At 42.9% G+C, this 10,353-nt stretch overlaps 1 protein-coding gene across 1 annotated transcript in view; it reads left to right on the top strand.

Moving 5' to 3' along the window:
- The window catches only part of LOC311238773 (guanine nucleotide exchange factor VAV3-like), a 132,024-nt gene extending 123,161 nt beyond the window's left edge, over positions 1-8,863 (top strand). The window contains exons 21-26 of the mRNA XM_084326958.1: positions 731-796; positions 2,025-2,059; positions 2,202-2,318; positions 3,892-3,979; positions 4,992-5,121; positions 8,056-8,863. Of these exons, the coding sequence (XP_084183084.1) occupies positions 731-796; positions 2,025-2,059; positions 2,202-2,318; positions 3,892-3,979; positions 4,992-5,121; positions 8,056-8,378 (759 nt within the window). The 3' untranslated portion in view covers positions 8,379-8,863. The remainder of the gene's footprint in view (positions 1-730; positions 797-2,024; positions 2,060-2,201; positions 2,319-3,891; positions 3,980-4,991; positions 5,122-8,055) is intronic.
- The last annotated feature ends 1,490 nt before the right edge of the window (positions 8,864-10,353 follow it).

Here is a 10,353-nt window from a genome sequence, read left to right as displayed (position 1 = left end):
GGATGTACCGATATATATATAGTATTTACAGGTATATAAAAGGACTATGTGAAGGTAAATATAGACAGGTGTAAATATAATATATCCACACATATATATGTGGTGAGCATAAATAAATATCTATATATTATATATATATATGGTATATACAGCATTATTGTACATGCTATCATACAGAGCTATGGGTTATATGCAGGTGTATAGGTATACAGAGGGATTAATGGCGGGTATATTAAGAAAGGTCTTACAGAGTTTATAGTGTCACATAATGAAACACACCGCATGCGTTACTGTAAGCTACTGTAGGAGCAAAAAGCTACAGAGGAATGTGTTACCCTGAATCGCTTCGGATTGCTGCCTGAGACGTTTTCCCCATATTGTGTTTGCCAAAAGACTTAATGATTTTCATAAAGCGCGAGTCCGCTGGAGGCGGCTAAAACAGAACACAATAGTTAGTCCTCAATGATACGCCGGAGCTCCCGCTGTTTTGGGTGTTTCAGAGACGGGAGTGAGATCCATTATTTAGTGTTAAACAAGGCCCTTGTTTTGATGCAGTACTAATCTAACTGCCAGCAGAATTTGAACCATAATTAACTGGCGCCGTAAATTAGATGCACTGCTTGTTGTGAGCTAATTGCCGGGGATTTATTGAAGCGATGGGAGGGGGGGGGGGTATGAAGGGGTGCTCCCTGACAGATATAATGCGATTAACAACGATTTGCCGTTACAGGGCAAAATTCTGGCGACAACCAAGATTGGCTTCTTTCCCAGCGACGCTGTGAGACCCTGCCCATGTGTAAGTGTCTACTGTCAATACTCAAGTTCAAGTTTGTTTTTATTTGTCACATATAAGGTATACTTTAGAGTGAAATGCTTGGTTCTGTATGAGCCCCCCCTGAGAATGTGCTTCATACAGTAAAAAAAGGTAAGTCAAAGAGGAATAACACTATACAATATACAATACAATATACAAACTAAAGTACAACCTATAAGTACAATCTAAGTACAATGAAGTAAAAATGCAGACAATGAGGTACAAATGCAGACAATGAGGCACAAAAACGTTTTAAGGCAAGGTGCTAATGCAAATGAGGTATGAATGTAGTGCAAATCTCTTCTAATAAATAGATAAATATAATGTAGTGTTAGGGCCTGTGTCGACCGGGGACGTTTTATGAGTTGTCGGCTCCTTTCTGTCATTCATTTCTATGCCACCAAATCTCTTCTAATAAATAGATAAATATAATGTAGTGTTAGGGCCTGTGTCGACCGGGGACGTTGCGTTTTTGGGCGGAGCGCTCCCAGCGCCTAAAGTTGAAACTAGTTCAACTTTTGGAGAGGAGCGGCGCTCATCAAGGTAACTTTTTTCGACCGACCAATCAACATCGAGCAAGTGGCGGAGCCGCGAAAACGCTCTGAACATGCATATTTTAGCTTTTCAAAGCGGTCCGCCTTGAAAAAAAATTCCCCGGTGGACACAAAGCCTTAAAGTGTCTAAAGTGAGTGTTAAGGTAGGTGTTTGTTTAAAGTGAGTGTGTGCATGAGGATGTGTTTGCAATGAGTGTAGATGGATGGGTTGATGATGTTACATAGAGTCATTGAGCATCCTGATGGCTTGGGGATAGAAGCTCCCTCTGAGTCTAGGTACTGGCCATGAGACTCCGGTATAGCACTTGCCTGACTGCAGCAGTGCAAAGAGGCAGTCTTTGGTTATTCTCTTAGCCATGGCCCTGCAACGCTTGGTATAAATGTCCTGGAGAATGGGAAGCCCACCACCTACTCTCACTTATTCCTCACCGTCACTCAAGGAACCTCGCTGTGATTACACATTCCGTAGCATTTATGCATGCCTCACCGCCTGAAAGCAATGGCTCTCAGTCGCAGCCTTTTTCTGTTGCAAATGGCTCCGATTTGAGCCATTAGACGCGGATTGAATATCACATTACTGCAGATGACCCCTCCACCCCTTCGCCATCGACTCCATTAAAGCACCAAAATAACTGCCCGTTTCTCTCCTCTCCCAGGTTCCGAAACCAGTCGATTACTCAGCCCAGCTCTGGTAGGCGATGGAAACACATTACTATAGATTGATAACAATATCCACGAGTAATCAGCGCTCAATTACATTGATCGACTTTTCATACGTTTGTGTTCGGAATGAGCGATTGCCGTGAGCGTATACTGTACTGTCCACGGCTCAGGTTTGCGGGCCCCATGGAGAGGAACCAGGCAGAGGAGGAGCTCCAGGACCGAGGCAACAGCACCTACCTGGTCCGACACAGGAGGAAAGAATGCACAGAGTACGCCATCAGTATCAAGTAAGAGAGACGCGGGCGAGGGGCGGGGTTGGTTTGTTTCCACACAACTCCAAGGCACTCCGTTTAAGTAATTAACATCTCTCAGACTAAGACTGTCATGGTATAAAAACCTGCTGTGATATTCCCTGCGATAGTGTGTAGGCATATGAACACTACTTAGCCATTCCGGTCCACTTGGGTGGGGTGGACTCATACTGTCAGTGCTTTTGATGTGCTGGGCCAGTTTTTGAATGCCTCCATCCTAATTGCCTGTCCCACTGCTTAAGATCGTTATCGGGGCCGGGGGCCCGGTCTGAAGTAATGGAGCCGAACACACAGAGTTCCTCCTAGTCAAACTGGAGTTTAAGACGGTCATGAGTGGCCTGTTTGCATGGGGAATGTGTGTGTGTGTATGTTTGTGTGTGTTTGTGTGTGTGTGTGTGTGTGTGCACTCGTGAGCGTGCATGCACATGTGTGTAAGTGGATATGTGTGTGTGTGTGTGTGCACTACTACAGTTCTCCCTAGCTCACCCACTGGGAGAAGGAGAAAGACTCAGCCTTCACCAAACAGGGCTCATCTATCTCAATGTGTTCAAAACCATACAACTCAGGACACATCAATAATGTATTACTCGACGTATATTCATAATGTATAAGTGAATTTGCAGCATAACTGTATTTTCCTCATCCATTATACAGTGCATTGGGAGGTTTATAATGAGGCTCCCGTCTCCCAAGTGATTTGCACGTGAGCGTCGAGGGAGACATGCATTATACTAGAGATCAGGGAGCACAACATCCCATCTGTACTCTCACCTGTACGGCTGCGGTACATATCTGCTCCAAGGTCCTACATTTGTGTTACTGTTCCTCTCCAGTGGTCTGAGCACCAGGGTTGGGTACCGAACTGTGTACTTTTAACGGTACCGACCGAATTACGTCAGTAGCTGCTACCAAGTACCGATTCAGGCTAGATCAATCGGTACCACATTTCGGTACACTTACATGTTTACGCGTGTAATGTTACTAGACAAGAGGGAGCCTCTTCCACAAATATATATAATAATGTTGATATTTAAACATTTTTAAATGTATACATGGTCATGCGATTTATTTTGCGTGGTGTGTTACCACAATAAATAACCAAATGTTATTTTGGACTTGGATTTTAATTTAAATGTTTTATTATTACAGAGAGAGTTAAGTACCGGAAAAAGGTACCATCGGGTACCGATACCGAATTCCAGGAACTGGTACCGATACCGGTATCGGTCCAAAACTGAAAGGTACCCAACCCTACTGAGCACATGAGGTAGGATTTTCTGAGGTTAGGATTCATCTGATCCACATTTGCCACGAAGTCGGAAGTTCCCTCGCGGCTAACCGTCAGATGATTACTTGACGTTAGGAGGAAGAGGACGCGTCCGGTCATTGATTAGGAAATAGACGGAAATAGTGCAGGTGGGGGAAGTTGCTTTCACCGGCCGTCGGTCCGGATCTTCAGCCCTCGCCGTGACGGCTCGCTGCCATGACAGGATTAATGGGAGACATGTATAGTTAATTAACAGACCATGTCTTATTCATCCTCCGACAGGTTCAGTGATGAAGTCAAACACATTAAGATTCTCACCAAGGACGGCTGCTTCTACATCGCTGAGAGTCGCCAGTTCAAGTCTGTGCTGGTGAGGCTTTTAAACCGCTTGACATTATGTATGGTCCCTAAAAGCGAAGGTTATGTACAATATTATAACCCTAGTTATATGGATACTGGCAAAGCCTGGAGACTTTTACCAATGCACCTATCGTACATATCCATCGTTATCATGTTGTATTCGCATCTTGCTTCGCCTAATGGACAATTAGGAGAAGCCAAAGTGCAGCCCTGATCAGTGTACCCTCTGTTGGTCCAAAAGGGGATAGACAACTCATGCCACTGTTAAACCTGGAAGGAATAAGTAGGGGCCAGAGATGATTGCCTTTTGGGCCTGGGTCAGAGGGAATGGCTGAGAGAAGAGACAAAACCCTTGCCCCAGCCTAAAAGGATAAATAAGGGTTAGGGAATAATGCACAGATGTCAGCTAGCCACTCTGTGTGTGAGTGACCCCGCATGAGCGTTGGCTCTGAAGTTTTATTAAAGTTTTATCCGGGATCCTCCTGGTTACGGCGGCTAGCAGCGGCGTGACTGGAACAGAGATCCTCTTGAGGACGAGTGGTGGCTCTTCCCGGGTTGGTTAGAATCCTGAACAGCGTCCATGAAGAGAAGTCATCTCTACGAGTGTCGGAAGGTGCAAATGAGCAAAATCGTCAGCGTGAAGAAATGAGAAGGGAGATCGTCTGCCACTTCCCTGCTTATATTGGGGGGGGGTTCTGGCTGGTCAGTGATAGACACATTGGTAAAAGTCTTCAGCAGGAGAGCCATTGGTGCACGGGCTAGTCCAATAGGTGAAGCAATATGCAAAGCTAGCATGAAATCCTGATCATGCATTAATGAATACAACTTACTAGAGTTTTTGGAATTACATTATACTTGACAAAAAAAGAAAAGAAAATGCACTTTACTTATTATATTGTATGTTGTTAAAAATAATTTATGTTCTAATGCTTCTAGCAGAGTTTACATCCATAGCGGTAGCGATGCACCGATGCTATAGTAGGTAGAATTTTCTAGACTGATAAGAGTTTGCGTCGGTACAGGACTTGGTGGAGTATTTCAAACAGCACTCTCTGAAGGAGGGCTTCAGGAGTCTGGACACTACGCTGCTCATGCCGTACAGGGAGCAGACCAATGGCAACACGCCCAGGGCCATCGGCAGGCTTGGCAGAGGTGAGTCTCTGCTCCATCTAACATCTAGGGTCCCTGAGCAATGCTCTCTGTCTGACAGGTGAAAATGTCATCACTTCAGACGGTCTCAGAAGCCCGTATGAACCTGACACTTGAGTGCCGCGAATCAGTCGGTCCACACAAAGAGGCAATGTTGATGATACAAAATAAGAAACTTGCTGTGGAAATAGCTGGTGCAATACAAAACGTATATTGCTGTATATTCTTCCTGCCGGATGTATGTTTTTGGATTGTTCTCTTGGGATTCTATCTTGGGAGTTCCATTGTTCCATTGTCATGAGCAGTGGCGGACTGGCCATCGGGACGTTCGGGACGAATCCCGATGGGCCGGAACCAAAGTGGACTGGTCCAAAAAAAAAAAAAAAAAAAAATGTATATATATATATTTTTTTTTATTACTTTTTTTTATTTTTTTGCCAGTGTGTGGGCCACTAATGTGGGCCGGTGTGTGGGCCAGTGTGTGGGCCAGTGTGTGGGCCAGTGTGTGGGCCGGTGTGTGGGCCAGTGTGTGGGCCAGTATGTGGGCCGGTGTGTGGGCCGGTGTGTGGGCCAGTGTGTTGGCCAGTATGTGGGCCGGTGTGTGGGCCGGTGTGTGGGCCAGTATGTGGGCCAGTATGTGGGCCGGTGTGTGGGCCGGTGTGTGGGCCAGTGTGTGGGCCAGTGTGTGGGCCAGTGTGTGGGCCACTAATGTGGGCCGTAGGGTTGCCACCCGTCCCTTAAAATACGGAATCGTCCCGTAATTGGAAACTAAAAGATGCGTTCCGTATTGAACTGATACGGGACGCCCTTTGTCCCGTATTTTAAGGTTGCCAGTTTAGTGAGAGAAATAAGCCAGCCGACCTACAAAAACAAGCAAAATTGTGTCCAAAAGTTGCGGAAAATAAACAGACTTGGCAACTCTGGTATGATGGGCGTGCGCTCAGCAGCTCACCGACCAATGAGAATTAGCGCTTTCACGTTGCTAAGAAGAGTTCTGTGCCGTTGTGCCAATCCTCCGTCTGCACGCTGCGTGATTTCTTTTCGAAGACGCTTTGAAAATGTCTACAGCAGACACTGTGACTCACACTGTGTTAGTGTTCTGATAGAGTCCACTACATACTGTGTTAGTGTTCTGATAGAGTCCACTACATACTGTGTCAGTGTTCTGATAGAGTCCACTACATACTGTGTTAGTGTTCTGATAGAGTCCACTACATACTGTGTCAGTGTTCTGATAGAGTCCACTACATACTGTGTTAGTGTTCTGATAGAGTCCACTACATACTGTGTCAGTGTTCTGATAGAGTCCACTACATACTGTGTTAGTCTTCTGATAGAGTCCACTACATACTGTGTCAGTGTTCTGATAGAGTCCACTACATACTGTGTTAGTGTTCTGATAGAGTCCACTACATACTGTGTCAGTGTTCTGATAGAGTCCACTACATACTGTGTTAGTGTTCTGATAGAGTCCACTACATACTGTGTCAGTGTTCTGATAGAGTCCACTACATACTGTGTTAGTGTTCTGATATAGTCCACTACATACTGTGTCAGTGTTCTGATATAGTCCACTACATACTGTGTTAGTGTTCTGATAGAGTCCACTACATACTGTGTCAGTGTTCTGATAGAGTCCACTACATACTGTGTTAGTGTTCTGATAGAGTCCACTACATACTGTGTCAGTGTTCTGATAGAGTCCACTACATACTGTGTTAGTGTTCTGATAGAGTCCACTACATACTGTGTCAGTGTTCTGATAGAGTCCACTACACACTGTGTCAGTGTTCTGATAGAGTCCACTACATACTGTGTCAGTGTTCTGATAGAGTCCACTACATACTGTGTCAGTGTTCTGATAGAGTCCACTACATACTGTGTCAGTGTTCTGATAGAGTCCACTACATACTGTGTTAGTGTTCTGATAGAGTCCACTACATACTGTGTCAGTGTTCTGATAGAGTCCACTACATACTGTGTCAGTGTTCTGATAGAGTCCACTACATACTGTGTCAGTGTTCTGATAGAGTCCACTACATACTGTGTTAGTGTTCTGACAGTACAGTATGTGTGCAGAATGCAGTAGGCTAATTTAGTTCAGTGTTATTGTACTGTATGAGGTAGGGCTGAGCCCAAACGTTCGAACGTTCGTTCGTTACGTTGGCATTCAAATTCTAAATCAACATTTGAATTTTTTATTAAAAAAATAAAAATAAAAAATAAAACGTTTTTAAAATATTTGTTTCTATTAATTCTGTTTAAACCAATGGGGGGTTTCTTCACAGTTGCAGATAAAGATTAGGCTACACTAATATTATAATATTAAAAGAAACTGATGAGTTATATTCATTAAAGAAAGTTGATTTTGGGCGAGCTCCCGTAGCTCACCGCGTATCTCGGCGCTATTTCGGCGTCGGGGACAACCGTGCTCGTCACGGATCTGGGCTACACGAGTTCGACTCCCGGACTCGCCGTATTTTCTCAGAGTGTTTTCCCCTACTCTACATCCTATTCAACCTGTTTCTGGCGGTCACTGCTTGACCAGAAAAAGCGATAAACGCAAAAAAAAAATGAAGTTTAAATTTTTTTTTTTTTTGATTTAATTGATTTAGTTGGGCTGGGGCTTCTCCCTGGGCTGGGTCTGGGGCTGGAAATTTGATTTAATAAAAAATAATACAAATTTAATCAGATTAATCACTTTATTCAAATTGAGGATTTAGTTTGAGGATAGAAAAAAATATATATATATTATAAAAAAAATATATATATATTTATTAAAAACGAAGGTTCAAACGTTTGTTCGGAAAAACCCTGACGAAGTTCGAATCCCAAAAACAGGGTTCGGGGACAGCCTTAGTATGAGGTCAGTGTTATGACATCTCCTTCATGGGCATAAACAAAAGAAGGAAACTAACTAACTTTTGCTGGAAATAGGTCGAGGAGTTGTGCCGATGCACCAGAAGGCGTTCAGGGAGACCCTCGCCATGGAGCTGGCAGAGGTGGGGTCTCTTGCCACCCCCCCCCCCAGGGGCCCAGCAGGGCCTGCTGTACCTGCTAAAACCGGCCCTCACTGGTCGATCTACATCACTGAGAGCACAACAACAGGGAAACTGAGGTGCATGCACTGTCATGGCAAGACAGCTCAAAAGTGTGAATCATGTGATGTGCCTTTGTGCAACGTGCTAAAGCGCAACTGCCATCGTGCCTGGCATGTTGCGCGGAATTTAGGAGGCGAGGAACAGACCCAAGTTCACTGATATATTTAAAAAAAAATTTACATTTAGTCATTTAGCTGATGCTTTTAGCCAAAGCAACTTACACGTTTTGTACAACAAGACAGCAGGAAGGGTACAACTCTATCAGCTGAGTAACAATGTTCATCAAAGTGTTAAGTGCTACAATGTAGGTTAGTATATTAAGACAAGAAAGTAAGGTTAGTTAGAGTTCGATTTTTAAATTGTTACATTTTTTAGTGACCCTCCCGGAGCTCGGATAGGTCTGAGGCGGCCAGAAGATGCAGCGCATAGGGGTCTTGAGGTTATTAGATATATACATATATTGTGTTGAGTGTTACCTCAACCTAGTAGCTGACTCCCAACTAAAAGGACAATACTTGTGTATACTAGCATTTAGCATTTTTTATTATTAGATTCGATTTAGATGATTGGATTATTAGATTATATACTGCATATATTTAGCATTTTAGCATTTCTTTTTTTTAGATTATATGTTAGATTTATTGTAGGGCAAATATAACTGAGAGGGCATACATTAACTTATCTTACACAAAATATTCTAATTTGGTAATTGTACATATTGTATGCTAGATGTTCAATAAAAAACTATTTTTATCAAGTTCAAGTTCAAGTTTAGTTGTATTTGTCACACATAAGGTACAGTGAAATGCTTGGTTCTGTATGAGCCTCCTGAGATTGTGCTTCATTTACAATTAATTTTTAAATATATTTTTTTATTATATATTTTTTTGTTATTTTATAAAATGTTTATTATAAATAATGTGTAACTATGTGTAACCTTTCATTAGAGCCTGTGGCCATTTTGGAAAAACGCATAGACATACCATTATAAAATGTTTAGTAAAACACTCATTTTCTGTGGTATTGTTATCAACTTTGAACCTGTACTAGATAAGGCCTTAGGCTATGGACCCATTGTAACTTAATGTAACTTAACTTCAAAATGTAAAAAGCACTCAGAGTGATTCTTCCTGTTGTGGATGAAAATTCAGATTGTTTCCTTTCAAAAGAGACCAGAGTCATGCTATAAGTATTTAGTATAATAAATTGCAGATTACTTTGGGTATGCAATTTCAATAAATATCAACTGTTTACTGAAATTGTGCTTGTGTGGACATTGGAATTGTTTGTTTTAGTCTGTGTCAAGCCTGAACACCACAATGCTTATCACAATATATTGCTTTTGACCACAGCCTGGACTGTGATTTTGGACTTTGGACTACTACTACAGTAACACGGTAACGTTGTTACCTGTTGGCTAGCTGGTTAGCTCCTTCGCCTATAGCCTACTACTAACACAGTAACGTGGTTACCTGTTGGCTAGCTGGTTAGCTCCTACACGCATACAAACATATGCAAGAAATACAACTGGACAAACACGACTGTCGGCACTGGCATCATCTATCTCCATAGAGAAGGAGCTGCTCATTCATCTTAAGGAGGAGGCGCAACTGCACGTCGTGCACGAGGACTCGGAGGTCATTGAACGTTTCATCAGAAAAGATCGAAGGATGGATTTAATTTACAAGTGATGGGAGGGACACTTAACTTTCCTCGTAAAGAAGTAACGTCAATGGTGAGTGACATTTTCTTTTTTTTTAATATTTAGTAGCTGTGTGGGCCTATGTGTTGATTATGAATTAATTGGCTGTATTTGACTGCGTGCGTTGGTATGCTTTCTTTCCGTGGGTAACAAGCATTATTTTGTATCATGTTAAATAGCTGTGCTCTGGTCCGCTGTGGCCAGTATAGTGTGTGTGTGTGTCTGTGGCTGTTCATTTCCTATAGTGCTGAAATGCGTGCGTTTGACTCCATCCAAATCTGTGTGTGCTGTAGCTGTACTGAAGTCTGCCTAATGATTGCCTAATCAATGCTATTGGTATATGTGCCTGCTGTAGTTGTCATAACCACTCTGGTTGATCTGGTGATACGTTCTTGACTTGTATTGTGTCTTGGGAGTAAAGCTGTGAGTGTT

This window comes from Notolepis coatsorum (genome assembly GCF_963971535.1).
Source record: "Notolepis coatsorum genome assembly, chromosome: 13".
In the NCBI taxonomy this organism is placed as follows: Eukaryota; Metazoa; Chordata; class Actinopteri; order Aulopiformes; family Paralepididae; genus Notolepis; species Notolepis coatsorum.
The sequence above is the reverse complement of the archived record's forward strand: the minus strand, read 5'-3'. Positions and strand labels throughout refer to the sequence as shown.